Source organism: Perna viridis, chromosome 6 (assembly GCF_037379345.1).
Source record: "Perna viridis isolate PV_CMFRI_1.1 ecotype Kerala chromosome 6, ASM3737934v1, whole genome shotgun sequence".
Taxonomy (NCBI): Eukaryota; Metazoa; Mollusca; class Bivalvia; order Mytilida; family Mytilidae; genus Perna; species Perna viridis.
The window spans coordinates 30023935-30049856 of NC_142450.1; the positions used below are offsets into that span (position 1 = coordinate 30023935).

At 32.9% G+C, this 25922-nt stretch overlaps 1 protein-coding gene across 2 annotated transcripts; it reads left to right on the forward strand.

The window, feature by feature from the left end:
* Nucleotides 1-636: 636 nt before the first annotated feature.
* On the forward strand, nucleotides 637-25308 carry LOC148614482 (organic cation transporter protein-like). Of its 2 annotated transcripts, none has more exons than XM_088588572.1 (10): nucleotides 637-876; nucleotides 14403-14604; nucleotides 14841-14944; nucleotides 18506-18660; nucleotides 19868-20036; nucleotides 20458-20670; nucleotides 20841-21067; nucleotides 22472-22653; nucleotides 23065-23216; nucleotides 24365-25308. In XM_088588572.1, exons 1-10 carry the CDS (start codon nucleotides 716-718, stop codon nucleotides 24456-24458), a joined length of 1659 nt encoding a protein of 552 aa, XP_088444698.1. In that variant the 5' UTR covers nucleotides 637-715; the 3' UTR covers nucleotides 24459-25308. The 2 variants fall into 2 exon arrangements, with proteins under 2 accessions (XP_088444698.1, XP_088444699.1); XM_088588573.1 differs by lacking the exon at nucleotides 637-876 and adding an exon at nucleotides 1292-1393.
* The last annotated feature ends 614 nt before the right edge of the window (nucleotides 25309-25922 follow it).

The following is a 25922-nucleotide window of genomic DNA, read 5'->3' on the forward strand; positions in this document are numbered from 1 at the left end:
CCAAATTGTACGACAAACGTAATGACTTCTCGTGAAATAAAACAATGAGTGGAATGAAATTCACACTGTGATTGGTATAATGCATTTAAATTTACCATAAGCATTTTCTTTTAAAAAAACGTTTAAGATAATACTTACTCTTCACTCCATATCTTCTAAAAGGGAGATCATTTTAACAGACATTTTGTATATATATTGTTTTAAAAGCTGTAGCTTTGCTAAAATTCTTGATAATGTTTGCGATCCATTACAAGCATAGCGATTTCAGGCTCCTTGTTCTACTTGACATCCATTATTTGTATGTTCTTAGTCATTTCTCCTGTTGGAAAGTGGTGATAAAGAGTTCTTTACACGATTGATTCTGAAGAAAAAACACAGTTGTATAAAGTTTATTCTGTATAATTAATCAATGTTATGATAAAATGTAAATCCTATCCAAAGTGCATTGAGGCAGATTATGCAATATTATTCGAGTAAAATTGTACTTAGCTACTTTTATAATGAAAAAAAAACATGTCTTTTTAAAAATAATTTGTAAATATAAACTTTGTATACACCATGTCTATGTCAAAGATGTAAATATGAATCTATTTACATAATTTATGAATGTTCAGACAGGTAAAACAGAATTTATTTTTGAAGTAGTTTGACATCATTTAAAATGACGATATACTAACATCAAAGTCTGATCTGCTAAGTGGGTGTTTAGTTTGAGATGGAGGTTAAAAAATTCCATTTCGACGAAGTTTTAACAAATTATCTTGGTGAATTTGGTCCATATCAGAAGCTAATATATTTCCTATTATGTGTTCCATCGATCAGTGCAGCATTCCATATGGTGAATTCAGTATTTCTTCTTGGAACTCCAATTCACAGGTTTGTTTCGATATCGTTGTTTTGTTTTGCCTGCGTAATTTATATTAGGGGATAGTTGTTCATTTCACTGTATGTTTTGTGTAATTGTGTTAATTTTCTTTCCTTCAGTGTTTGATTTGTTTGTTATTTGTTCTGGTGTTACATTCATCAATACGCTTGTAAGGGGTTAATATCAGGCAAAATAGGTCAGGTTAATCCTGCTATTTTCAACCTCAATGTTTTCTATACAATCGTATGACAATAGACCACAAACCTACTAACGTTACAATATCATGTTTTGGTGGATAAAATAACCTCGCAAAAAGAAACAAGTTAACATTTTGTGAATAACCCTAAAGTATGTAATAAATAGATCATAAGGTGAAATTATGCACGCCTTCGGTAAATCCTAGGTAACACAAGCTATATGATTTGGTTCGTACCAGACGAGAATATATTTTTTGTTATGTTTAACGTCGATCAGTGCTGGATTTCATATGCTTATTTCGGTGTTTTTACAGAGCACTCCTCTGTACAGGTAAGATAATAGGTACATGTCCTAAGTTTGGTCTCATGAAAACGTTTGTATGAAAATCTCTTCTTTTTTTAACATTTCTTGTTTTGAAGAGGCATATTTTTCTTTGTGTCGACTTTTAAAATAATTGTGGTATTTTACACTGGTCCAAACTAATTAATAGTAGACCCAAAACCAAAGTTCAATGAAATGATTATTTATATTTCCCATATTTACTTGAAATAAAATTGAAATTAAAAGAAAACACATTACAACAAAGCAAATGTCTTCTCTCCGATGAACATAGATTAGTAAATCGGTGTTTACTTTTCTACATATAATAATCAGATAAAAAGTATTAACAAATTTGTTGTTATATTCAGTTACAAATCCTTTGTTTAATCGACCCGATGTTGAATCAATCTGGGACTACTTGATGCGAATTAATCTTTAGTTTTGTCTTACATGGCAAACAAAAGCGCTGCTATATGTAATTATAATTGATAACGGCGGCATGTATAATTATTATTGAAAATGTTAGCAGGTATAGTTATCATTATAAACGTCGGGAGCATACTTGAAAATGAGAAAAGGATATTCAAATACCTTTTGGTTGATACCATTATTTTTATTTCATTGTAAGTAATAGACTTGGTAAAATCAGCCCTATCGTACACATTGAGGCAAACATAAATCGACTCTAATGAATTCAACCTCATAAAATAAAAGTACGAAGAATAAAATAGGAGACTTGCACAAATCCGAATTAAGTGGTCCGTTTCAGTCGCGTATATTATTTTAAGACACCTCCGATGAAAAAACTAATGAATTTTGTGCCGAAAAGTAGCATATTTTATCACCCACACGTGAGCTGACTAGGTATATATAACACTTTATGGATTTCTAGAGGTTTGTTTGTTTGCAGTATCATTCAGACTGCACTGAGGTTTAAAACACAGTCGTTTTTTGATATTACATACAGTATACAATTTAAATTTTTTTTCTGTATAGCTAAGATGCTTACAAAATATGCGTAAAGTAGCAAAACTAGAGTTCCCCTTATTTTAGAGAGGGTCGTGCCAATTGTGTCTGCATTATATTTACTTCTAATATGTTATTAAATCAATGTCATGTATAAAGCTTGTTGCATTATTTTATCTTATATTTATATATTTACTGTTATTCTAGTTATGATTGACACGGCACTCTTAAACGCCGTTTTAATTATGGCACCCCTTTATGTCCCACGTACAAGATATAGATAACAAAAAGATTAAATCTTTCCTTTTATCAGTGACAAATAACTGCGAAGGTTATTCACTTCCAACGATTTGGAAGTTTTGTTTGTTCATATAAGGGTTTAAAATTGAAAATAAATGAAATACTACCCAGCATGTGGGTACAGGGTAAATGATCAGATTTAAAAGAGGACGCATACTCCAACTAAATGGTAAATTAATATTTGATGAAAGAATTAAAAGTTATAAGTACTCTATTTTTCTAATACCTAAATTTCAATTTACAAACAATTAATAATTTATTAAAGAGTAATCAAGGGAATCAAGATTATAGCGATAATCAAAGGAATGTAATTCAGGGACAAAGACCAGACATGGAAAACAGACAAACACAACAAAGAACATAAAGTAACTAAAATTATACATACAAAGTAACAAAAGCAAAATGAGCAACTCAGACTGGGAACATGGATACAGGTGCACCGGTAGGGTAAGCGTCCTCTGCTTTTCTAGAAACACCCGTCGAGTCGCTCATAAAAAGTCAAGACCGGGGTAGACAAACGAGAAAAGGAAAAATATGACCCGTTGAATAAATCAGTTTTCATGGTACAGATGGATACAATGTAACGATCCACGAGTTCATAAAGACGACCATAAAACTTCGGTAGTGATGACTTCAATCTTGTAGCTCGATACAAAATGTCTGCGTGGCTTCGGCAAAGGTTTTTTTCTTGTGTAGGCTTAATATTAAAAATTTGAAACACGTACTTCAAAGAGCACTGATTTGAAAATACTGTTTCATTCAAAATGAGTTTCTTTCATTGAAATAATTGTCATCATTGCTAAAATTGGTACTATTTTCAATATTAAAATGAATCATTGCAATAGATTAAAATGAAATTTTAGTTTATTCAACATGATGAATACAATATGTCTTAACTCCTTAGCTATAATGGTACATACTGTGTGATTATGATAGCCTTGGATTTCCATTTAGCTGAGCGCAACTCAACTAACACAGCTCTTAAATGGTATAAACTTCCCATTCATATCATATACCATCCCACATTCCCCATTATCCAGTAAAATATCAAATTTAAAGTGGAGTATCAGAGAATATTTAATTGCCAACATAAAATTCTTTATTCGCATTTAGTATTTTATAATAAATTGATAATAAACGAGGAAAAATATTTGAAACAGACACATACCAAATTCAACATACAATTATTAAATCTGCGTCATTCATTGATAATAAGGGTTTTATGACGACCTTGAATACCCTTACGGGCCTCTCACGGTCGGACTTCAGTTATCAAATATGCATATAAGAAAGTAACGGTTTTTTATTTGAAGGATCTGATCTTCGAATTTATATGGCGAATAAAGTTTACCGTTGACGAAAGAGCGAATTTGTGAACCTGTATATCGTTACCTGAGACCATTAAACCCACGGTAAATGATAAGACTCCTAATCTGTGAAATCGAATGCAACTGCCAAAATTATTAGTGAAAATAACAAACAATCATTAAAATTGAAATTGCATGTATTTGGAAATATCATAAATGATAAGGATAGGTCTTCTCAACGTCTTTGAAACTTTTCTCACTCTTTTTTGAGTCTTGCATCGACGGTCTAGAATGTGTCTATCAGCCTTGAAATACAATCAAGAATTCAATGACCTCATTCAATGAAACCATAATATCAGTGAGCACATAGAGTCATTATCTAACTGGTACTATTGCGGTTTAAAAAAGAAAATAAATGTAATTATATTGGAACATGTGTATGTATCGTAATACTTACACCACAACTGTATTTGGCATGCACCTTGTACTGGCATTTTATAGCAATAATAGCAGAACAAAAACGCGAAAATTACAATGTCAAAGTGAAACCATATACTGGGAGTGCAGTGTAATACATGTACAAATATGTATCATTACTATTCACATCATACATTGATTTGAAACCGTTATAGTCAGTATTTGACCGTCAACATCAGTGACGACTACCAATTCGTATACTTAATATTCAATCGCAGGCATATCAAATGTGGAAAAAAATTATGACATATAGCAAAGTAATTTATTTTAGCTGCGATTGATGTAACAATCAAATTCATCGTTAACATTGTAAACTTTTACAAGACTAAATTGGTCATATTGAGGTGGAAATAGACTTAACCATTGGTCTCCGTTGTCGTAATAAACGTATATGATACATTTCTCGACACATTGTAACAAATAGAACGCTGACCGTTGTACAGAAGACATCTATATATATCTAGGGAATTACGGGCTTAAGTTTAACACCCATATTACAAATAATCATTGCATACTCGGATACAAATTTATGGTGACTATTTAATTCGGGCGATACATTTTGGATACATTTTTATTATGTCAAATATCAAGGATTTGGACACACTTTACTGTGTAATCGGAGAATTTGGTCCTTACCAGAAGAAAATATATTTCTTATTATGTTTAACCTTTTTCTCAACATGCTTTCAATCTCTGTCGTCTATGTTTATCCTGACATCACCGAAACACAGGTATGCTATTTACTTTTTCATTGGCATCGTTTTTTTTATTATTATATAATAGTCATGTCATCTTTATTTAATAAACTTGATGTGGCCTAGAATTTTTAATGTAAGATTAATGACTTGAAATGCTGTAAAGCTTACTTTCATCTAGGTTCGATTTTCCATCTACACCTAACGTCTTTAACGGATTTTTTTATTAGACATGGACCATTTGTTTTCTGTAGCGGGAGGGAGCAGGGCTTTACATGCGGGTGTCTGATATAAATGGAAATTCATATTTTTTATACTTATTTCTGCAAATTGTCATCGTATCGACACATTATAAAGAATGTCATTGTTAGGACTCCATCAGAACTGCCAAATTTTACATATTTCTTCTTCTACCACTAACTAACATTGGCCTCTATACCCAACTAATTTTCACGCAGATAGAAAAAAAAACAAATGCAGCATTAGAATTTAGCATACTTCTACTTCTGGAAAGCGCTCACAAAATGATTAACTACACACACAATGATCAAGATTGATATTGTATTTCTGATGAACAAATTACCAATTGCAATATGTAACCGAATGTAGAAAGACGAAACAACACCAATAAGAACGTATTTATTTAATTTGACAATATGCTTTTTCGAATCCTTAAACATTTGAATTAAGAAAGATGCAAGATAAAATAAGATAAAAATAATATTAATAACAACTCAAAACGACTATATTTTTTTCAATTTCTGGTGTCAAATATAAAATACCCATAAATGTATGATTCAAATGTGGCTTTGAATATAATAGTCCTGATCATGAATAATATATTTGATATAATCTTTTTACCTTACAACTCTTCGTCTCCGATTTACTTATAATGACAAATGATTGACCCTTCCGTATGTTTTACCGATATGCCGATATTTGTTAAAAAATGGATTGTTTGTTGTTTTTTTTTCGACTTTTAATATAAATTTGTTATACTTTTTTTATATTAGATGATTGAATATATTCTTACACCAGACATTACCGACAGTTTTGAACGTGATTTTCAAAATAAGACATTGTTCAAATTAAATATGTCAGCTGTCTCATGAGCTGTACTACTGTACAAAAACACGACTGTCTGTACCATCATAGTCAGTCGTATTTTAACTGATAAAGTCTGTATATGTGTGATAATGACTGACAAAAGAACTGATTTTGACTGATAAAGTTGGTACAGTCTTATGTATCAACTGTCTAAGTTAAAATTTGACAGAGAAAGTCACTTTTTGACTTCCTAAACTTATTTTATGTTGAAGCAGACACATTTCCACTGATTAAACGTATTTTGGGTTTAATCAGACATTTTTGGACTGATTAAACTTATTCCGCATTTAAGCAGATAAGTTTGGATCGTAAGAACTTGTTTGCGTTTAATCTTATATTCTGTTTTATTCGAATGTTATTTTTGTCTAATCTAAGGGGTTTTACCTTTTCGACCGGTTTTTTTGTGTTAGCTTCTTTTAAAGAGAAGGGGGCCTCCTCCCTCTGTTGGACAATTGTGTTGTTTTGTGTAAAATCAGAGGCAAAGCGATCTTATTATAGCGTGGGGCCCTTTCTTTGAATTCCTAGCTTGAAACTTTCTCTTTCTAAAATTGTTGATCCTGCTCTTGTTTTATTTATTTCGCCGTCTACGGCAGTGTATTTTGTAGCCTGCATTTTAAAATTTGATACCTCATCGCCACAAATCATTTTGCAAGAGTCTGGTTAAATGTCACAATCGTGCTCAACTACTTAAAACCAATTATAGTGAGCATCGTCCCTATTAGAGAGGTTTTTTGATGCAAGTTCTGCCGACTAGAATAGTAGGTGAATTCATGATTTATTTAGGTTAAAAACTTAATTTTTTCAATTTGATATATACAGTTTGTTTTTTAAAAGCAAAGTTGGAAAAACATGCACCAAAAAAAAAAGAAAAATGTAAGGAAGGCTGTTTAGTAAATAAAATAACGTTTAAAAATGCGAACACGGGCAAGTCCGTATATCAATCTAAACAGTTGCCTGAGGAATAACTTTGTCGTTCCGTTTAATAAATGGATGTACACGTGAATTCTAAGCGGCCATGTGTAAATATGTACATGTATCCTAGTTAAAATATTTGACAAATATATTATAATGTAGGTGCAGAGCGATGTCATGCTTACATTTCTATGTAGTAAAGATATTTACCGTATTTTCGAATTTCTTACTAGAAAATTTTACCTTCTATTTTGTATCAAACAGACTTTTTTGGTGCTGCATCCTGCGATCACGTTTGCGTTCGATCATATCTATGAAAACCACAGGCCGTCCCGATGGGTTTAAGGTTATAATTGCAAGGCATGCATGTATGTACAAGTGCAGGCATATGTTTATAAATTACTTATTGTAAAGGCTATATATTCAATACTGTTTTCCATTATCAAATGTTAAAGTTCTTTTCATAGACGCTATCATGAACAAGCCTTTTGTACTCTGAACCTTTTATATGCATTTGGTCGATAATTAATGGTACATGTATACAATTCAGCAACATGCGTTTCTACTAAATCCTGTTTATTGTAACATGGTTGTTTCCATTACACAGAAGGGTGTCATGTCACATCATTGACGGTGACCACGACACTTTGATGTATACTGGTGATTAGCAGTGTAGGTTTGGGTGCTTTCGGATATTTTTGTTTATTTTAGGGACATTGATCTGACTTTATATTTCGCTCAGTTCCCTGTTTTATTTTCTTCAAAAATTGTCAGAAATGAGCAATGATAGCCGATAAAATTTCTTAAACAAACCCCAACCCTCTCGGATCTGACCTTGAATCGCAATGGGAAGACTTTATTCTTGATGAGTTTGATTTTTTGTTAGAATAATAATAGCATGTGCATGTATCAACCGTAACACACACCTGTGCATGAATGCGCTCTGTCAGACGTCTGGAAACATTGCCACTACTACTAAACCAAATTCGATTTATAATAATATGTTACCAATATTATGAATATAAAATTATGAACTTTGGAATTATATTTATGCATAATAATATTAAATTAGAAATAAATATTTCAAATATCTGATCTGATCCGAAAGAAAGAATATTGTTAAGCTAGATCCTTTTATCTCAGTTTCCGCTATATAGATGACGTATCGTCTTTCAACAATCCTAATTTCGGGGATTTGATACATCGCATCTACCCTAAAGAACTTGAGATGAAGGATACTACAGACACTTTGAAGTCAGCCTCATATCTTGACTTACACTTAGAAATCGATGGTAAAGGAAAACTATTGACCAGACTACGACGAAAGTGATGACTTTTCATTCAAAATTGTCAACTTTCCTTTCATCTGTGGCAACATCCTTTCAGCACCTCCTAATGGAGTGTTCATATTACAATTCATACGTACGTTATGCCAGAGCGTGCCGAGACTATGCAGACTATTTTATCGCGCTAGAATTCTAACAAACAGGCTTCTGGAAGAGGATTATGTTGCTACAAGATAGAAGTCATCACTACAAAAGTTTTATGGCCGTCGTCATGAATTCGTGGATCGTTACGGTGTATCCATCTGCTCCATGAAAACTGATTTGTTCAACGTGTCATAGGTTTCCTTTCCTCTTTCGTCTACCCCATATTTGACTTTTCATGTGAAGGGATGTTTCTAGAAAAGCAGAGGACGCTTACCCTACCGGTGCACCTGGTCCATGCTCCCAGTTTTAGTGGAATCCGAGTTGCTCATTTGCTTTTGTTACTTTGTATGTATGATTTTAGTTGCTCTATGTTCTTTGTTATATATATCTATTTCCATGTCTGGTCTTTGTCCCTGGATTACATTCTTTTGATTACCGCTATAACCTTGGTTCCCTTGATTACTCTTTTAAATAGCATTATTTCATATTGCATGATTACAGGCCGCACTTAATTATTAAGTAACTGGTAACTCATTATTTTTTCACCGTTAATGAACTGGACGCCGGAGTGAGAGTATGTGAATGCATGCAGTATTTACAGTTTATAAATTTATAATATAAGACTTGTACTCTATACTAAATTTTAGTCTTTTATGTACGGTTCCACGATACATGTACGCTCTTTTAAAAGCGTTAGATGAAATGTCTTCCCTGTACATTATTTCCACGACTATTAGACATTTATATAAATGGGGGAAATACACAGTCTTCATCGGGGAATAACTTATTGAACTTTAATATGTTCAATCTTAATATCCTCTGTATTTTTGCTGTATGTGATTTAATTTATATATAAAAATGATTGCAAACTGGTACAGTTATGTGAGCGCTCGTACTATAACATTTGTACTGCCTAACAAATACAATGTAATCTCGTTTGGCCGATGATAAATTAAAAAGTTTGTGCAAATAGTGGCGAATCTCGGAATAGACTGAACTGCAGAACATATCCCGCTAAAAATATCGAAATCAAACCTACTCACTGTCATACACATAGAACGTACATTGGAAGACTAAATCAAGCAATAATTTACAAAAAAAACTCATTAGTCACAAATTTTAAATGACAGAATGAAATATCAGATTTGCATTATAGGTGAATGTTTTTCATCTAACCTTGGCGTTAGTATCTTTATTTCATTTTCGATTAGTCCGTGTTTCAGATTTGCAATTTAAGGCCCGGACAGTCTACGGTCGGTCGAATCCATATTTTTTTTAGTCCAGGTGCACAGATGAAGAACAAAGGAGTACCCGATTACGTAATTATGACACCTGAGGCGGTAACCTTGATTTATTTCCTGTACGACCTACAGGTAGAAAAACTTGCCGTTCGTTCAATATGATACCATGCAGTGTATTGAATGAATAGCTCATTACAATCGTGACTTTTTAATTTAATTTTTTGTCGTTTCATCTATACATACGGACGCTACCGTATAAGAAAAAATGTGGCTCTTATATGATTCCCGGGTTTTCAGAACTAAGCTTAAGACCTCATCGCAGTTGGTTATTCTTATAAGGTTTACCCGAGTGTTACTAGTACGCATATACAACACTGATAAAAATCAATTTTCTGTCCAGTAGGTTTAATGGCAGTATAATCTACTGAGTAGATATTTGTTTAAATCTTCGATTTCTCTGTTAAGAGATTAGATACACTAATTTGAAGTTACACACGTTGTCGTGCTATGAGAAACTACTCCCACTCGCACAATAGCGAAAATTGCTAACAACATGTGCCCCACGAATATTATGCCGCATATTATGATTTTAAATTAACCCATCAAGTGGGACAGAGTTTCTTGTGACAAAAAATTCTGTATCATTCCGCAAGTTAAAATGGGAGTCCAATTAAGCCGGATGTTAAAACTAGAAGCTTACTAAGATCACTTTTAACGTATGCCCTATGTATATATTGCTGCATACAAAACTATAAATTAATCTAAATTAATCTGTCCAGTGGAGGGCTAGATGTTTGTGATGAAATTCATACAGACGGATGGACCAACCGACAAGGTGATTCAAAGTTCCAAATGTTATAGATTAACTTGGTAATGAGGTATATATGACATAAGTTTCATGTAATGTGATGTCAAATACTCGACTTTGAAATATTATTTAGCCATAAATCGTCATATATTTCTCCCAAATTTAGATAAAATACAGGTAAAAGGAAGACATTTGATGTACAGAAAGTCAGGTCACTTATTGTGACGCGTAAATCTTCATGGAATAATACAACCAGGTAACATACCACCAAAGGAAGACTTAGATTTAGGAAGAAAAAAAGTCTGACATGTACAAGTTGCGCGTTAGAATTGGTAAATACGCTCATTTTAAAGGAGACACTCATGAAAGTAGCTGTGATTTAAGTTGCAACTGAAGAAAAATATTGTGTTTTTCAATTTAAAAGTTATATAACTTAATATAAAGCATTAAAGTTTGTACAAATATACGATCTTGCTTTTTTAATTAAACACTTCTTTTACTTTATGGCAAAACGAGACAGGCGAGTGAAATTACATGCTTTAAACAACACTAAAATGAATTTATGTAAATGTGTCTGGATGGGCCCCTGGGTTGAAATCAGTACCAGTATTTTATTTAACTAAAACTATGATACATTGGCTGAATTACCGGTGGAGCTAGGGGGCTATGGAACCCCCCCCCCCCCACACACACACACACACCCTGCGTATCTTAAAAATAATAATTATCACCATAAGATTAAATTTCAAGTGTCATATAGCTTAATTCGTCTTATCTCGTACAACTATAAGCGAAACCAATTAACACCCAGTGTGTGTGTATATCTTGTGGAATATGTCACCCCACCCCCTAAAATGTTTAGGACTACTGCAGAACGTTTTCCGATACGAGTACAAGTACCTTATCAACAGATAAATGACCAATTTTCAGGTAAATGATTATTAATACAAGTGTAGGTGAATAAATGACTGCAAACTAACTGAAATATAATGCTACTCATAAGTAATATAACATTATCGTAAATGATACAATGTATAAGAACATGACAATTGCCTAGAACATTATGTAAGTTGTAAAATAAAGCCTTTTGATTTCAGTAATTCGTTGAAGGTTTGCCTTGCGAGACCCAAGACTTGTGGTTCTACTTGATATTTTGAGTTTTTAAAAAAGGTCGACGACAGGCACTTTTATGAAACTTTGGTGAATTATTCATATCTATTGACGTAAGCTACCTGTCGATTTTTATCAATTTTAGACTTTTCGTTTCCGTGTTATGATTTGTAGTAATATTTAAAAAAGGGAGATTCAAGTTTTTGGACAATAACTAAAAAAAAAACTTTCACTAACTTTTATGAAACTTTGGTGAATTGTTCATATCTATTGACGTAAGCTCCCTTTGGATTTTTTATAAATTTCAAATGTTTCGTTTCCGTATAAAGATTTTTTGTATTAAAAAAACGCAGAAATGGCCAAGGAAATATATTCCTTCAAAAATCGTTGAAAACGGACCATTTGTTATGATGATCGACTAATAACTATAAAAGGTACTTGGTAACCTTGTTAGAGAAGTGTGTTTTGAACAAGATAGTAATTTATGGGTGAAAATCAAGACAGCAATCTTATTTAAACTAGAGGTAGCCTTGATAGTGCCAAATTTTTTAGCAATTTTTCTTTACTTTTTGGGGGGAAGGGTATTTGACAGGGCTCACAGTATTTCTAGTTGATCCTATAAATTCATTAAAAGCATAAGGACAAGTTAAAAGGGCAACGGGCGTATCATGCGCTTAAAGCGCAGCTCTTCATCAACAAATTTACCCCCTCCAAATCATTTGCATTGCTCCGCCTTGCATTAAGGCCAACTAACCTGCATTATTCACCCCCTTGTTTTTCTTGTAAATATAAACTAGTTCCTAAAAAAATCTGACATTTGGTCAGCTCCTCCAGCTGACCAAGGTCTGGATCCATCACTATGGTATTATACAAATATATATCGGCATAAACATAGGTATACATCTACAAGTATTATATTTCCACATGTCGGCGTGCTTAATGAGGCAGAAAATAAAGGAATCGTACGATATAAAACAGATTAATGATACTGAACATGATGAATATTTCTAGTTGTGATTCGATATTTCATATATAGGGCAGATACCAAACTATATTCATGTGAAAATGGGTGGTTCCGATCAAAATCTTTTGAATAAAAAAGGTGGATTCAGAGTATTGTTGCTCAATTCTGCTCTAATTTTTCTATTATATCAAAGTTTTTTCAACAGAAATTGCCCTTTCTGAATGGCGGAATTTATGAAAATTGAACATTTCTTTGTATCACACTGACTTGAATGTAGAGTAAGCACGTAAGAACGTAGCACGAAAATGTTTTCTACCTAAACAAAAACAAAAACAAACAAACAAACAAAACAAACAAACGAGCAAAACATATACATGCATTAAAAATAATACTTGTGATGATAGACCTGTGTTTTACAGGATTCATGGTGTACGAGACGATACGTAACATTGAAGCTATATGTGTAAATATAAGAAATAGATGATTTGTTGAGAGGTACATGTAGATCAAAGATTGTACATATCTTCAGTTATATTATCTGGTTCATTATTTGCCTTAGCTTGCACGGAGTTTGATTTGAAACTGTAGAAACCAGAAAAGACTAACACCAGTAGTTCATTTAAACTTGTAATCGATCAGAGGTGTTCAATGTAAACTAACAATGGTTTTGGTTGGGTTGTATTTTTCTAAATATTCATATATTGCCATTTTTAAAAGAAATTCGAATTACGGTACATTTGAGGTCCTTACTGCCAGCATATAGGTATACAGTATGTTGTATTAAATATTAGTGTCATCCCACTGGGATCGCTAGTATAATAAAGCAATATTAAATTAATGCTACTATAACGAAGTTTACCTTTAACGTGTGTATAATGATGGATCTAAAATACGGAGGGTGGAGGGGAGCGGTCAGGGATTTAAAGAGAATTTCAATGTTTTCTAGGCTGGGATTTGACGAATTTTCTGCACATGCATCTGACTGTGATCTACGTGCATATGCACGTATTTTGCGAGAGGTTCCCAAAAGTTTACTATTTAGCTATACTGTACCGCCTTAAGGCGATATGCCACACCGGCGTGGATACAGTTTTACGTTGTTCTAAAATAAGGTTATATTATATATAACGAGGGTTTAAGGGACAGTTGAATGATTAGTTGTAATGATATTAAGGAAAATCTTAATTTAGAAAGAAAACACAAGATGTATTGTTAAGTAAGCAACAAAACATAGAACAGGAAATAAACCAGCATAAAAAGTTCACGAAATATTAAATTATTCATTTATATGCAACTATGTTCGAATAAGCCTTAAATGTCTGATTAAACGCAAAATGAGTTTAGCCAGTCCAACAACGTTTGATTAAACGCAAATCGGGTTTATTCAGTCCAGAAAACGTCTGATTAAACGTAAAATACGTTTAATCAGTCAAGATGTATCTGAATAAACACAAAATAAGTTTAGACAGTTGAAAAGTGACTTACTCAGTCAAATGTCAGCTAAAACAGTTACTACAAAAGACTGTACCAATTTTAGCAGTCTATCTCAGTCCTTTTGACCGTCATTATCATTTAAAATATGACTGGCTATGGTACAGACAGTCGTTTATTTATTTATTTTTTTTGTACTGTAGTGGATCATGACTCGGTTATAGGTCCTACAATATAATTGTTTCTTTTATTAAAACTCATATTTTCCAGATGTGCACTTCCGACATGGCCAAACGACACGTATGCAATTCAAAACGAAGCCCATAGAATGATGATAAATAAAACAATACCACCATCGAAAGATGAAACTCTGGAGTATGCGCAATGTGAACTATATGTGGGCAACGGCACAAAGTCCTGTACCAGATGGGTATATGATAGAACAGTTTTCAAGTCAACTTTTACAAGCGAGGTTTGTAGAAAATTTATTCCAACCCGTAATCACGGTTACAGAACAGTTAAATATTTTGCAATTTAATTTATTCAGCACTTTGCAAGACCGATTCGTTATCAAACTTTTTATTTAACACAATATTGAGCCTCTAAGCGACACTTCGACCAAATCGACAATTCTCGAACTGTATTCACATATTAAGACAGCAAATGGGATCGCCAAAATTTTAATAATTTTGTACATGTATTTTTCAGCAAAATATTGTTTGTAAAGATGAACTGAAGACCTCTCATGCCTCTATGGTATATTTTGGAGGAGTGCTTTTAGGAGCTTTTGGTTTAGGAACTCTCGCAGATGTGTAAGTATACTGAATCAATGATTATCGATCCTTCTCAAATTGATCTTCCGATACATAAATAAAGATGTTCATATTCGTATATAAATTGAAATAAACCATTTTAAGTGTCAGTCTATGTTAGAATCAAGGAAAGGGTGAGACATGGTTATAAAAAAAAATCTACCACTTTGACAGTGTAAATTGACAGTTTGTTTCACTCGTTTCAATTATTGTAGACAAGATTCAAATTTCACAAGGACATAAGTCGGTCCAAACATTCTAACTTTTTTTTTAAATCTCCATTTATCTAGTAATGTAGAGATCTATTAGCGGCTATTTCGAATAGAGATGACTTCCTTGAATGAAAATATATTGTAAGGTCAGTGGGTGTTTGGTATGCATGTTTGAGATTTGTCCTACTGTGCATGCATAATTCATACAGAGACTTTTACTTAACATGACCAATTTTAAATATATAGAAGGCACTGCATATATATATGAGCAAAGCCTTTCTTTTTTAACCAGTATTTGGTTTCACTGTAAATGACGTTTTAAGCTCCTCACATCTATATATCTAAAAAAAAAGCTCAAGCCGAGGCCTTTAGAATGCAGTAAAAATTTTCTGGAAAAAAAATTACCCACAACAAATGGGGTTACCATAGAAATCTATAATATCAGGTTTAAATATATCTGGAATTTTTATTATATGCCTTGAAATTGTCACAACTTTTAAAAAAATGTTTTATCTACAGTAGAATCTTCATTTTTAATCACTATAGCAACCATCAGTTTCCATTAATATCATTTTCTGGTCCATGCTCCCAGTTTTCAGTGGAGTCCGAGTTGCTCATTAACTTTTGTTACTTTGTATGTATGATTTTAGTTACTTTATGTTCTTTGTTCTGTATGTCTGTTTTCCATGTCTGGTCTTTGTCCCTGGATTACATTCTTTTGATTACCGCTATAACCTTGGTTTCCTTGATTACTCTTTCATCCCTAGCCAAAAGTGCGAAATTAAACTAAACTGTGCAGTGCTGGCTAACTAACCGCTGCAAACAGACCTTTCTAATTACTCGGGTGTAATTTCAAACCATATGTTGTTAAACAATCGGATCATTCAATTTTTCCCGACTCTGCAAGATTCTTGCCTGTTCTAAGAGGGCTGGCTGCATCGTCTCAAGTGAAATTCTGAATGTCAGAAGCTGTTCGGAGCTTGATGACGTTTAGCTTGGATGAACTGTAGTCATCAGATATCGTTGATTGTTCATATTTCTTTGAAATAAAGTTATTATTGAAATACATATTATATTGATACAATAAGTGAACTGCAAATTCTATTTTGTTTTCTTCGTCCTCTTATAGGTTAAACCTGTTTCATATGAGTGCTTGTGTAAATGTATTTGTAGTATAACGGTGAAACATTATCCCGACAACGGCAATGAAAATATAAACATTTCCTCATTACAAGAAAACAAAAGAATCCTAGTATTTAATTCAATCTACATTCTTGACAGCATCTTCTTATTCTTTTGCAGTATCTTGTTTTAAGGAGACTACAAATTCGGCTAAACAGTCAAAATATTACTGTAACAAGTGCTTGATGTGACATTTCATTTTTCAAAGTAATGTCGTTTTCGTCCCAATATACGTGCGTCTTGGTCGTTTTGTTATTTGTTTGTTTGTTTGTTTGTTTGTTTTTTGTTTTTTTGTTTTTGTTTTTTGTTTTGTTTTGTTTTTGTAGCTGATATCAAATTTTCTTGTTTTCACAGTCTTATTATTCTTTTAAAGTATCTTGTGTTAAGGAAATTACAAATTTGGCAAACACATTCAAAATATAACTATGAAAAGTACTTGCTTGACGTGGAATGTCATTCATTATAAGTGCTTCTGGGTCGTTTTGTTATTTGATTTTTTAATGGAGTTGATTTCAAAGGATGAAGGTACATAAGGCACTGTAGCGCCCACTAGAAGAAATGAAATTATCCCCCTTTAATAAACTCAAAATTGTTCCATTTTTTTAAATTAAAACTATTTATTTCATTTGCGTTTTTACAAAATCAAAAGAGAAAATTTATTTTGTTTAAAAAGAATAAACAAAGTTATATACTTATTCAATTAGCATATGTTGAATAAAGTAAAATACAATTACACCTTAGTGCTGCGTTTTACGCAATCTGTTAGACATTAATAATAACAAAATAAGGAGTAAAACCTGGTCATAAAAGTATACAAATATTTCTCTTCTAGTGTTGATCTGTTGTCTGTGTGTTTTCATTAATTAAACACAATTTGTTACCATATCATACATGTAATATTAATATTTTACAGTTTTGGGTTCTAGAATCAGCCTGACAAATGTTGTATGTAGCGTTTCTTGTCTGCGCATGAATTAATCTTTGAAGCTTCAAATTAAGAAGGCATATATATTAATTTATCTTCGGTGCCCGAGGTATTAAACCTCCGCTATCAGCCGTTTCCGGCTGGAGCCTCCCAACATTTCATCATACATTCCGTAATCTTAACGGTCTTGTAAGTCTCCTGGTGGGAGCTCAAATCCTGCCGCTTTCGAAATTTTCGCTATTCATCAGTGCAAATATTGGGGATGAACCTGAGAAGTTAAGAAGCCAAGGAGTGACACACTTCAATTTTGGATAAGAATAACAGGGGGTCTCCTTTTATAGGGTTTTCGAAGATTAACATCAATGCAAACCGTATCTCTGCTAAAATGCATGAAATCTTTGTATATCTTAAATTAGGGTTTGGCGTATATGTCAGTGTACAGTAAATACGAAAGAAATGTTGGAATATTTACTTTATGTACAAGAAGCTTAAGCAACAGGATTTTATACAGAAAGTTGTCTAAAATTGACCAGCATTTTGCAAATATCAAATTTGCAATATCGAATACATGTAAGGACATGTTCGATATTTACACATTGTAAATGTACATGTATTTAAGATTATTCCCGAATAAAGAAAGCAGTGTTGAAAGAACTTTGTTATGTAGAACTGTGATTAACCATTGCAATAGATAAATACCCAGACCTGAATATTTTACAGGCAAATAAAGCAAACGGCTTTTAATTTTTCTGCTTTGAAAATAAAAACAGCTAGGTCACGTGATACATGTACAGGTAAAGTACGACTTAGTCATTTTTGAAGGGATTTTAAGCATTATTTTAGAAGGTTTTTTGTTACATGCACATAGAGATCCAGCGTTAACCAAAAAAAACTTTTTTTCTGTAGAAAGATTGTATAAATGCACACTTTCAGTTTCAATCTTTTTTTGGTTAACGCTGGATCTCACTGTAGAATAAGTGGCAGAAAAGTGAAAAAGTGTTATTTATTTACAGAATAGCCTTCCAGGCGGTTTTTGTGCATTCGTTTCTGTATTGTTACTCTTAAATCACAAACTGAATGCATAAAATTGAAAATTTACAATATGTATTTCATTATTATTTAGTTTTCTTTCGAATTGATTACAATGTTGTTTAACAATTATTTCAGTAGGCAGAACAAGGCTTTATGGACCCTCATCCTTTACCCATTTTCACAGTCTTAATACTTCTTACTTATTTTCAGACTAGGGAGAAAGAAGACATTGTATCTGTCGGCTTGGTCTTTACTGATATCAACACTCGCTGTCGCTTGGGCTCCATCATTCTGGGTGTTTATACTTCTCCGCTTCATTGTTGGAATGTCATGTGCAGGAATCTTCATGTCAGCTTTTGTATTAGGTAGGTACGAATGACCGACAGTGCCATGACTTTTTTCACAATACTCAGTTCCAAGTTGATATTTCTAAATACCGACTTGGATGTGAGAAATGTGAAGTTGATCATTTGAAGTGAGACATTTTAACTTGGGACTGAGAAATGTCAACTTGGAACTGAGAATATCAACTAGGAACTGGGAATGTCAACTTGGTACTACGAGTTGTCAACTTGGAACTGAGGAATGTCAACTTGGAGCTGAAAATGACGACGTACAACTGCGAAATCTCTCGCATCAATCGGGATATGTTAAAGAAGTCATGGCACTTCGTAGGTAATAATATATATAATATATGTATATATAATATATACATAGTAATGTACTAGCAAGTAAGATGGTAGAGTTGCCTCACCCCATTAGACTTCTTATTTACATATATCCATCGGATCAATATAGCCTAGCTGGCAGAGTGGTCTATGGCAATGGGCTGTGTGCAGACGGTGTTGCTATAGATGTCACAGCGGTAGGAGTCGCTTCCCGCGGAGGGGACGACCAATAATTAGCATCACAAATTTGACAGTCCTAATATCGTTGGGAATTTTTCAGACCCTTCTAAAAGTTTCTATTATCTTCCCTGTCTCAATTTGATCCGATGGAGCAGTGTAGCGAATAGAGTCGTCACATTCTGAGACGTTCTTATGATGTTGATTTGTTGTGACATGCATCATTAATTTGATCCTCTATCCTACATAATAACACCTAGATGCACTGTCCCGTACTACCATACATCGTGTACTACGTTATAGCCATAGATTAATCCTACGGGGAGGAATGACCCGGTCAGCGAAAGCTATATCTTATCTGGCCGAGTGGTCTAGGGCGCTGGTGGTGTTACCATAAATGTCACAGCGGTACGAGTTCGAGTCCAGCTGAGGGAACGACCAAAAATTTGCTTCGCAAGATTGACAGTTCTAACATCGTTGGGAATTTTTCAAACCTATATATATATATTTATCATATGTATATATATGATATTTTTTAATATTTAATGGTTCGTATTAGTCCTTAGATTAGTACTTATTGTTTAAAGTCAGTTAAAAAGGATGCATTGCTTACACTACTGAGAGGTTGATTTCTAAACGAAGTTAGCAAAAAACACCCAAGACGCTAATGTCGAAAAAGCTTTATTACTGTTATTTGATAACTGGTGAATTTGTGATTTTTTTATAGGTCTGGAGATAGTAGGACCATCTAAGCGGGTTTGGGCTGGCATCGTTATCGAGTATTTCTTTGCTGTTGGTCTCGTTGTGTTGGCTGGAGTAGCATACCTAATAAGAGATTGGAAATATATAGAAATTGCGGTTTCAGTCCCTTCTGTATTCTTCCTTCTCTACTGGTGGTAAGATATTGTCAATTGGGAGGGTATTTTTCTATGCATGTTTTGAATTTCTTTTTGTTTATATGTTTTGTTTTGTTTTTCTGTTTGTTGTTTTTTTTTATTTTTCATTTTCTTCTTTTATTTTGTTTTGAGTGTGTGTGTGTTTATTGTTTACTTCTTCACACATTTATTTCTGATGTCGTAATTGTTTTTTTTTGTAAATTGAAATAAGGAAATATTTAAAAAAATATATTCGAATAAGCTAGATTTAAATTTGATTTCAGAAGTTCAAATAAAATTTCTTTTCTTGGAGAAAAAATACGAATCACAGTACTGTTTATAGTGATATTTAAGTATATAATAAAATAAATAATACTTGATCATACAAACGATATTAGTCAATTGCCTTTTACTTTGACCGGACTTGTTTCGTTAATTGTAGGTTAATCCCTGAATCTCCAAGATGGTTGATATCACAAGGTCGTTATGAGGAAGCAGAAAAAGTGATTAAGCAGATAGCAAAAGGCAATAAAACAACTTTGCCTGAAAAAGCTTTGTTAAATTTAGAAGCAGAGCAACCACCTTCTGGAAGACTGTGGCATCTTTTTAGTCACAAAACTTTGCTGATCAGGACAATTATCATCTTCTTTAACTGGTAATATCTAAATGGCGTTTCTTTACATTGCTTTCTATTAGTTTCGAGTTATCCATATTAACGGCAAAAGAACTTCGTATATTTTCGCGCTACATTTCTGTCCTGTATTTCCATTAGAAGGCTCTCAAAAGAGTAGATTGAAAGATTGAAGTGTTTTTGTCCTTTTTTAGGATGGTAGTAAGCATGGGATACTATGGTCTCTCTTTGAATACAGGAAATCTCAGTGGTGACTTTTACCTCAACTTTTTCCTGTCTGGTCTCGCGGAGTTTCCTGCGTACACGCTGTGTTTGTTTTTGTTGGACAGGGTTGGGAGGAAGAAACTACACGTATCATGTTTTGTTGGAGGTGGATTAGCATGCATTTGTACAATCTTTACAATGCTTTATGCTAGTGAAGGTATTGCTCTATTTAAAAAATATATCTAGAAAAAATTTTAAATCGTTTTGATATCGTAAGAGAGCGAGCTTGATCAACGTTAAGCAAACAAGACAGATCAGGACAATCTTTAAAAGTCGAATAACAAAAAGAGTGGGCAAAATTGCGCAAATCGGGAGGAACGCGACATGGCTAATGATTTAATCAACGGCATATTACACGTTATTATGCTAATGATTTAACCGAGATCAAGTACGTTGGATATTCGATGTTCGATATTCGACATTCAATCTTTTCAATATCAAACTGAATATCAAACGGCAAAATTTAACCGTTTGATATTCGTTTGATATTCATTTCTGGCTACTTTTAAGAATGTAAACTCTGAATGAATATTAAATGGTTATCTTTTTTTCTGTTTTTTATTCATTTGATATTCATATCCGTTCTATATTCAATATATAAACCGGTAACGAATGTCAAACGAATATCGAACAGTAAAAAACTCATGTTTGATATTCATTTTGATATTCAAATCCATTCTATATTCAGTATATAAAACGGAAACAAATGTCAAACGAATATCGAACAGAAAAAAAACCCTGTTTGATATTCATTTTGATATTCAAATCCATTCTATTTTCAATATATAAACCGGAAACGAATGTCAAACGAATATCGAACAGAAAAAAAATCCTATTTGATATTCATTTTGACATACAAATCCATTCTGTATTCAATAAATAAACCGGAAACGAATATCAAACGAATATCAAACAGAAAAAAGATCACCGTTTGATACTCATTTGATATTCATTTTACATTCTTAAAAGTAGACAGAAATGAATATCAAACGGTAAAATTTTACTGTTTGATATTCAGTTTGATATTGAAAAGTTTGAATGTCGAATATCGAACATCGATTTATCCAACGTACTTGATCTCGGTAATGATTTTACGTTCACAGTTTGACTGTTTTAATCGAAGTTTTTGTTTCATTAAAGAATTGAATGTTTACCTTTAAACTTTCTATCGATTTATAAAAGTGTTTCAATGAAGCGCGCATCCAAAATGCTTATAATTACATTTCATATGTTTTCATACTTTGTTCGTCTGTATAAAAGCGTAAGTGTTAGCGAACACAGTTTTGGTTCTAAGACAATACCCAGTGATCATTAAAGGAAATGCGGTGATTTTTGGCATGTCCTACTAAATACTTAAAAATGTGTATTATGGTCTTATGAAACTTCATACTCTTTGAGGTAAGCGTGTTTTAATTACCTGCACAGTAAAATTAAACTACAAAAAATAAAGAGTAAACCGAAAGACGGATTGTAGAAACAAAAATAAAAGTTATGACCACGTAGTAAATCTAATATATTTAAATAAAAGTACGTATGTCTCCAACAACCAGTTCTATTCCAGATCTACAACCTATCACTGTCACATTGGCTATGGTAGGTAAGGTTGGTATTGCAGCTGCCTTTGCCGTTATATATGTTTGGTCAGCAGAGATATATCCCACTGTTGTACGGAATGCCGGAATGGGTGCTAGCTCGGCGTTTGCACGTATCGGTGGAATGATATCTCCTTATATTGCAGATATCGTACGTATTTCCATAAAAGTAGTGTTAGTCAATAACTTCAAACGTGTTTTCATATCCATTATTTACATTAGTATGCAAGTTCTCAGAATGAATGATGCGAATAAAGATGATATGAACAGTCATGGTCCTTAAAAGCTGTTGTATCTTTTTTTTTTCATATTTTGATACGAAAATACTCTACTACTATTTTACAACCAATTTAACTAGTCAGAAAGGATTTGCCAAACCTTTTATTTTGAAAATGTTTCTATGAAGGGAGGATTAAAAACTATGACAATAAGCAAAATATATTTTATACTTCAAATTGGGTTCGATAACCAAAATACTTTACAATTTTCATGATTCATTTTCACAACCGTCGACCGCCGTCTAATCATAATATTTTAAATTTCAATGAACTTTTTTTTTCAGAGTAAAGTAGTAGAAGGTCATCTCGGTAAAGCACTTCCACTAGTGATATTTGGAGGTTTTTCAGTCCTCGCAGGCCTCCTATCTTTATTATTACCGGAGACGCTCAATCAAAAGCTACCGGAAACAATAGAAGACGGGGAAAATTTTGGGAAGTACGTAGCACTATGTTTGTTATGGTACCGTAAAACAAATGGATTGTATCGCAACAACAGACTGAATAGTAAATAAAATGAGATGACTAACATTCGCACAATATCAAACTGTATCTAAAAAAATGCATGTTTGTTTGTTTGTATGTTTTTAAATTGAACGGTAATATTTTTATTATAGATTATAGAAAAATACTAATTTTCGCCACAATTCTATTGGATTGAATTGTAAATTCTGTAAACGTATTAATTTCCGCGGATGATGTCGAGAGAGCATATTCGCGGGTATCAATTTTCCCGGATTCAAAAAATGATTAGCCGTAATTTAGTGTTAAAAATAATTTCACGTGTACTATTTTTCGCGCTTTTTCTGTCCACCGCGAAAATTAGTACGTTTAATGGTTACCATTGCTATCGAATCTGAAGGCGAATATACATGTGCATTTTATATTCTTCGTTCCAGTATTTTGATGAGCGTATCATGTTATACCGGCAAACTATCCAACTACCAGTCTGTCCGCCTTGTCTGTTTACTTTTCTCACGAAATAAAAGGGTTTAAAATAAGTTTGTATACATGTTGTTATTAATGGAGCTCCCATTTTCTTTATTTGTTTCTTCTAGCTTTTGATTTAGATTTATAGGACTTAATTGGTTATATCAACAATACACTTATTTCATCTGCATTTGCTAAATCTAATCATGACTTTTTATTTAAATTAGCAGGACAATTTACAGGTTATGCTTTTACTGTACGTCTGGGGTAAAATATCTCTAATCTAGATGCCAATGGAATCAATAACCGTCCTTATATTATGACGTCGTATGCGGAAAAAAGACGACCATGTTTAATCAACGAGAAGTTTTCGAGTGGACCGTTTATCAAGCAAATATTAACCTATAAATTACTCGTATATCAAAGCGACTCACCCAAACACATCGTTAACCGAATCACATTTTACTGATAAATATCACTTTATACGTGTCCTTTTTACGTGCTTTCTAACAATATATTGAAACAAAAAGCATGACTTCTTTAATTATTCTTAATTGACATGACCTGGGATACAGTATCTTCCATAATTTGCACAGGCACTCTTAGTGAATATTGGCGTATTATGCGCATTAGTGCAGTGATTATTTTCTGTTGCAGGAAGTGTAACAAGTACAACACCGATAAATCGTATACCAACAAAGCCTATGCAGATGAGGACAAGTCAGTCGATACATACTCTTCGAGGCTCTAAATACTCTTTTTTAATGTCCATAGTTATTACTTACTTCATATATATATTAGATATTTTTACATTTTATGTAGTTTAGCTATTCTTCATTTGACTAGTTGTATATTCAAAATCAATTTTGTACCTAGTTGTCTTCTTCAAATGTTTTCATCAAAACATTTATCTTTGTAAGGTTGAAATTTGGGTGTAAGGGGTGCGATATCCCACAGATTGGTTTAACCATACCCCTTGTACATGTGTGTTTGCTCTTGTCACTATTTAGGGATAAATTGGTACCCTTATCAAATTAATTTTATATTGTTATACCTTTAAATGAAAATCAATTTGATAGATGATTAATTTCCTTACATGTTAAATGTGATTTGTCTTGATAACCATAGATGGTTGTAAAATAATGGCTAAATGGGCCTCGAACCGCGTGGGCGCCTCTTTCACTGACCTGGTCAAGTTTTAATCACATTTTATCATACTTTACAAATACCAGTTTTATATATTGCAAATTTCGATATGCTGTACACGTGTTTGAAGGAGTAACCTCTAATCAGCAGCATTAAAATCAAATATGTAGGAAGATCATAATCAAAATATTAGTTGTATACAAAAAGTACTCATGACCAAAACTATCTAAAGAGGGAGCTAAATGCATCATCGAGAGGTTCTACTATATGCAAAGCAAGGAATGAAGCCTCTGTGTTTTACGTATTTTAAAATTTGGATAACTGCAAGGTTTCATAAAAACTGTATGCGTATTCATATATTTAATAAATACATGTATCTGTAGTAGAGAACTACATAATTTTGCAGTAAGCTAGTGTAAATGAATTTATGATAAAAAATTTGTTTTTACAACTTACACCATAGACCCTGAAATAGAACGCTGTTTATGATGTATATCAAATGCTCCATTTTTGTTACCTGCCAATGTTTAGTATCACACGCCTCGCATAAAGTTACCAAGTACCAGAGATGTACCTTCAACGCAATTTATAGTGGCTTTATTGTAAGATTATGTCAAGTTGATTTTTCAGTTTGCTTATGTATTACCATTAACACTCAATCCTAGTAGTTACTCTTCCCTCACTCCTTAGACCTGTTCCGCAAAGTTTTTTCCGGATGCTTTTCCGAGTGTGTACCGGCAGTTACTTATGCACCAACAGTAATTTCCAGGGAGTTCAGATGACTGTCGATAATGTGAAACTGTATCAGAATCCCAAAAGAATAGCTTCCGTTTATCCTCAGTAGTAACTTTTCGTGGTAAGTAGAAATACACACCATATTTGTACCATATATTTTCGAAACTCTGTGTAATATTAATTGTTTTTTTTTTTTGGCAACAATAACGAACTTGGTATACTCGAATTCACCTCAGCCTGTTTGCAGTTTTTTAGATTATTTTTTTATTACTCAAAAGTTCCTTTAAGAAACTTTTTTATTTATGTCGTTCTGTACTACAATTCTCATACAATT

Bases quoted from the DNA above. Each gene is read 5' to 3' on its own strand.
- LOC148614482 (XM_088588572.1), top strand. From the start codon at position 716: ATGGAGGTTAAAAAATTCCATTTCGACGAAGTTTTAACAAATTATCTT. The intron at 877-14,402 runs GTTTGTTTCGAT...CATATTTTCCAG, and splicing joins CTTGGAACTCCAATTCACAG to ATGTGCACTTCCGACATGGC. The intron at 20,037-20,457 runs GTAAGATATTGT...CGTTAATTGTAG, and splicing joins TTCTTCCTTCTCTACTGGTG to GTTAATCCCTGAATCTCCAA.